This window comes from Colobus angolensis, unplaced genomic scaffold (genome assembly GCF_000951035.1).
Source record: "Colobus angolensis palliatus isolate OR3802 unplaced genomic scaffold, Cang.pa_1.0 Scaffold151, whole genome shotgun sequence".
Classification (NCBI taxonomy): Eukaryota; Metazoa; Chordata; class Mammalia; order Primates; family Cercopithecidae; genus Colobus; species Colobus angolensis.
This window is the reverse complement of record NW_012114611.1, coordinates 619,474-624,637: the sequence shown is the minus strand read 5'-3', so window position 1 is coordinate 624,637 and position 5,164 is coordinate 619,474. Positions and strand designations below refer to the sequence as shown.

The 5,164-nt window shown below is 40.4% G+C and overlaps 1 protein-coding gene across 1 annotated transcript in view; it reads right to left on the bottom strand.

Annotated features, from left to right (window-relative positions):
- Positions 1–855: 855 nt before the first annotated feature.
- Positions 856–5,164, bottom strand: part of FAM186A (family with sequence similarity 186, member A) — a 78,277-nt gene continuing 73,968 nt past the window's right edge. The window contains exons 7-8 of the mRNA XM_011936286.1: positions 4,451–4,641; positions 856–948 (exon numbers count right to left, since the gene is read on the bottom strand). Coding sequence (XP_011791676.1) covers positions 927–948; positions 4,451–4,641 — 213 coding nt within the window. The 3' untranslated portion in view covers positions 856–926. The remainder of the gene's footprint in view (positions 949–4,450; positions 4,642–5,164) is intronic.

Genomic DNA, 5,164 nt, shown 5'->3' with positions numbered 1-5,164 from the left:
ATAAAATGTAGCTGGGTGTGGTGGTGGGCACCTGTAATCCCATCTAGTCAGGAGGCTGAATCAGGAGAATTGCTTGAACCCAGGAGGTGGAGGTTCAGGAACTGAGATTGCTCCATTGCACTCCAGCCTGGGCAAGAAGAGTGAAACTTCGTCTCAAATAAAAAAATAAAATAAAATAAAAAAAGAAGAAGTATAAGTTTGTAACTTTACCCTAGCCTCTGATTGGGTGCTTTTGCTGTAACCAATCAGACTGATTGTGAGCTGCCCCTTTATTTACATGAGATGAGCATGAAGTGATCAATAGGAAACTTCTAGAGGGTATTTGGACCCAAGAAGATTCTGTATCTGGGCCCTTGAGCAGCTGCTTGGGCCACTCCTGCACTGTGGAGTGTACTTCTTCTGTTGCTTCATTCTTTCTTTGCTTTGCTGGGTGTTTTGCCCAATTCTTTGTTCAAAATGCCAAGAACCTGGACAACTTGTAGTCACAACCCTCTGGTGGTAACATTATTATTTCCCTTCATTACCAATCATAACCACCTTCTAATTCTTCTGGGGTTTTTGCTGGTTTTTAGTTTCCTTCATTACACTCATTTATTTCTTCATTCTGAGGTGTCTTCCGGTTTAGACTGGGGGAAGCAGATTGTGCCACTTTGCCATCATGTTAGGGGACCATAATTATGTCCCTTTCACGACTCAGCCTACCTCAGGGTTGTTGAAGCTTTGTGTTTCCAGTTATCTAGAGCAGAAGATACTCTTTCTTCATAGTAGTAGTCCAGAAATGAAGATGTTCAACCTGAAGAACTACAGGCAGAATATAAAAGCAAAGGGAACACAAAGCAATACATACGCACAAAAGAGAACAAAGTAGGCATTTTACTGAAAGATAGTGAAATGTACTTTGAACATGCTTGTATTTAATTTTACAGTCATTTGGGAATCTTCTTAACCCTGGAAATGAGACAAGAAAATTAGCCTCATTATAAATTGCTTTAAACACATTTGTGGGAATATAGGTGAGTCATAGGGAAAATAAAAGTGCCTCCAGAACTCACAAAGTTAAACTAGTAAAATCTATATGTAATCCTTTTGTTTGTTTGTTTGTTTGTTTGTTTGTTTTTGAGACAGGGTCTCCTACTGTCACACAGGCTGTAGTACAGTGGTGCCATCTCAGCTCACTGCAACCTCTGCTCCCCGGGCTCAAGCAATCCTCCCACCTCAGCCTCCCAAGTAGCTAAGACCACAGGTGCACAACCACCGTACCTGGCTGTTTTTTTGTACTTTTGGTGCAGACTGGGGTCTTGCCATGTTGCCCAGGCTGGTCTTGAGCTCCTGAACTCAAGCAATCTAAGTTCAGGAGTTCCTTGGCCTCCCAAAGTGCTGGGATTACAGGTGTGAGCCACTGTGACTGGCCTGTAATCCATATACATAAAGTTACCATAAAGGTAACAGAATGCCTCGAAGACCCAAAATCAGGAAGAAAAGGACTTGGCAATACCTTATTACTTATTAGACAGTATTCTTATACCTAAAGTTAGAACATGGCTTAAATATTGATAATTAATTATGGTTATTTCCAAGGATAGACCTGTCTGTATTTTTTAAATTTTTGGTGAACATGCATTACTTATGTAATTGGAAAAACCTGAATATTATTTTAATGGAATTTTCATAGGAAAATAATTACATAAATATACAAAGTACTGCAAAGATATTTGGTGTAGCATTGTTTGCAATGTAGGAAAATATCCAAATTTCTATCAGTAGGAGAACAATTCAATAAATTACGATATATCTATACAATGGGCTAGGTGTGCCTGTAATCCCAGCTACTTGGGAGACTAAAGCAGGAGGATCACTTGACCCCAGAAGTTCGAGGTTACACTGAGCTATGATTGTGTCACTGTACTGTAGCCTGAGTGACAGAGCAAGACCACGTCTTTAAAAACAAACAAAAACTACAGATATACAATGAATATCATGCAACCAACAAAATGATGATGTTGCTCTATATTTATTAGCATAGAAAAATTTCAAAGATGTACTGTTTAATGAAACATATAGTAAGTTTTCTTTATTTTATTTTATTTTTTATTTTGAGACACAGTCTTTGTTGCCCAGGCTGGAGTGCAGTGGCGTGATCTCGGCTCACTGAAACCTCGGCCTCCCAGACTCAAGCCATTCTCATGCCTCAGCCTCCTGAGTAGCTGGGACTACAGGTATGTGCTACCATGCCCACTAATTTTTTATATTTTTAGTAGATACAGGGTTTCACCAAGTTGGCCAGGCTGGTCTCGAACTCCTGGCTTCAAGTGATCCACCTGCCTCAGTCTCTCAAAGTGCAGGATTACAGGCATGAGCCACCACTCCTGGCCTCAAAGTAGGTTTTAAAACATATCCAGGCCGGGCATGGTGGCTCATGCCTGTAATCCTAGCCCTTTGGGAGGCCAAGGCAGGTGGATCACCTGAGGTCAAGAGTTCAAGACCAGCCTGGCCAACATGGTGAAACCTTGTCTCTCCTAAAAATACAAACAAAATTAGCTGGGAGTGGTGGCATGCACCTGTAGTCTCAGCTACCTGGGGAGGCTGAGGAGAATCGCTTGAACCCAGGAGGCAGAGGTTTCAGTGAGCCGAGATTGCACTGCTGCACTCTAGCATGGATGACAGAGGGAAACTCTGTCTTGAAAATAAATAAATAAAAATAAAATAGTAAACTGGAAATAAGAGTCTGCAGAGATTTAGCATGAGTAAGAAGTGGTTAGGTCAGAAGGATATCTGACACTTGAAGCTAGTAATGGAATGTAAGGAAAGTGAAACTTAAAAATTTATGTATTTCATCCCAAGCCCCTATAATCATTAAATTAGCAATATTATCCCTCAAAATAACCTAAATTAATTAGTTTAATCACTATAAAAGGGAAAATGGGAGACCAGAAAAAATGTTGCTTTCTGATTGTAACCTGAGTCATGCTTATTCAACTTAATTGTTACATTTGGTTTAATAACTTTTTTCCATAAACTCATGCTCATGATATATGTCTTTATATTGTATACATCAAATAGTAATATTTTTCCTAATGTTTTGCTGTATTATAGAATTTTAAATGTCTTTTTTTTTTTTTTTTTTTTTGTCGGAACGGAGCTCAGTCGCCCAGGCTGGAGTGCAGTGGCTGGATCTCAGCTCACTGCAACCTCCGCCTCCCGGGTTCACGCCATTCTCCTGCCTCAGCCTCCCGAGTAGCTGGGACCACAGGCGCCGGCCACCTCGCCCGGCTAATTTTTTGTATTTTTAGTAGAGACGGGGTTTCACCGTGTTAGCCAGGATGGTCTCGATCTCCTGACCTCGTGATCCACCCGTCTTGGCCTCCCAAAGTGCTGGGATTACAGGCTTGAGCCACCGCGCCCGGCCAGAATTTTAAATGTCTTATGGTGTCTGCCACCTGGACAAATTTGTGAATTAACACTACTTTTTTTTTTTTGAGACAGAGTCTCACTCTATTGCCCAGGCTGGAGTGCAGTGGCACAATCTGGGCTCACTGCAACCTCCGCCTCTTGGGTTCCAGCAATTATCCTGTCTCAGCCTCTGAGTAGCTGGGATTACAGATGTACACCACCATGCCCAGCTAATCTTGTATTTTAGTAGAGACAGGGTTTCACCATGTTGGCCAGGCTGGTCTGAAACTCCCGACCTCAGGTGATCCACCTGCCTTGGCCTCCCAAAGTGCTGGATTTACAGGCATGAGCCACCGCACCTAGGCTAACACTACTTCTTACTTCAGGACTTAGATTTCACCAAAATAAATCAGACTGCTCCTGTGAACTCTTTAAGATTAACAAAAGTTCAATTTTCTAAATTCCTGATTTTGAATATTAAATAATTATCTGTCCTGAAAGAGTTAACACAGTCTCCAAAGCCCTTATTTCCTCTGGAATAATTTCCGATGGTGTAAGTGAGAATCTGGTTCAACAGATTTTGGAAATGTGGAGTCATCTCTTCAATATATCCTAGGAAATAAACACCTAATTTACTCAATTTGGGTCTAGATATGATAATTGCACTTAAGGTCATGTCACTGAATCATAAGATGGAGAAAAACATTCTACAATGGTCTTTCTGGTATTTCTATTAGCAAATCCCTAAGGATAGAATTAAAAGTGGACCTATCTAGTGTTAGATTAGGTTCATGGTATTATAATTGGTTTTTTGTTTATTTTATATTATTCAGTGATGACATCTACAGGCCTATGATGAGAAACACTAACAGACTAATGCTGAATTTACCTGTACTATTTTATGACTGGTGTCAGTCTAACCTCATACCAAACATTACTTTTGGTTGATGTAGTACCAATTTCTCCTGTACTTGGTGCTACAGGAGAAAGTCAAGTTAGGGAACCAAAAGGTATATGATCAAAGGCCCAACTACCAGAGTGCTTCCAGTCCATAACTTACTGTGATTGGAGGGATGCAAGAGATTTTCGGAAGGTAGACTGCACTTCTAACTGAAGCAGCCTGGGAATATCTGGGTACCCACCCAGCTGGGCCCAGAGTGAATGCATAGATGTCTTCTCTGCTATTGGGTAGCTTGAAGTGGACAGATCAGCATTCCAGATGGCCTCTGTCTGGTCCTCTGGTTGTCTACAGAATCAGAGAGCATAAGTTGGGAATGCCAAATTCTCCTGAGCTCCATAGCCCATCAAAATATATCTTATTCTCCCTTCTTCACTACCACCTCATCCTGTAATACCCTCTCCTTGCACTAACCAGCATTAGCTATGCCCACTTTGACAGAGAGATGGGTAAAAAAGCAGAATTTGCTGAGTTACCAAAGCTGCATTTTCATGACTTCACCTAGTAATCCATTTTACAAGTACCATTTTAGCTTCATGGTGTAGAGAGACCACATAACGTTCCCCCTTCCTTCCCAAAGCTCCTGCCTCCTTAAAAAAAAATAGAAGAAAAAAAGAAGATAATGCTTCTAAGTTTCTTTATTAACTATTCTTAAAAGAATTAGTTGTTTAGTAAGAAAGACTCTATTTTTAGAGGAACTCAAAATCCAATGTTAAATATTTAAGTAGAAATATATGTAAATTAACCTCTTGCCAACTTAGCTAAGGGAATTAATACTCCTTTTTTTTTTTTTTTTTTTGAGACAGTTTCGCTTTT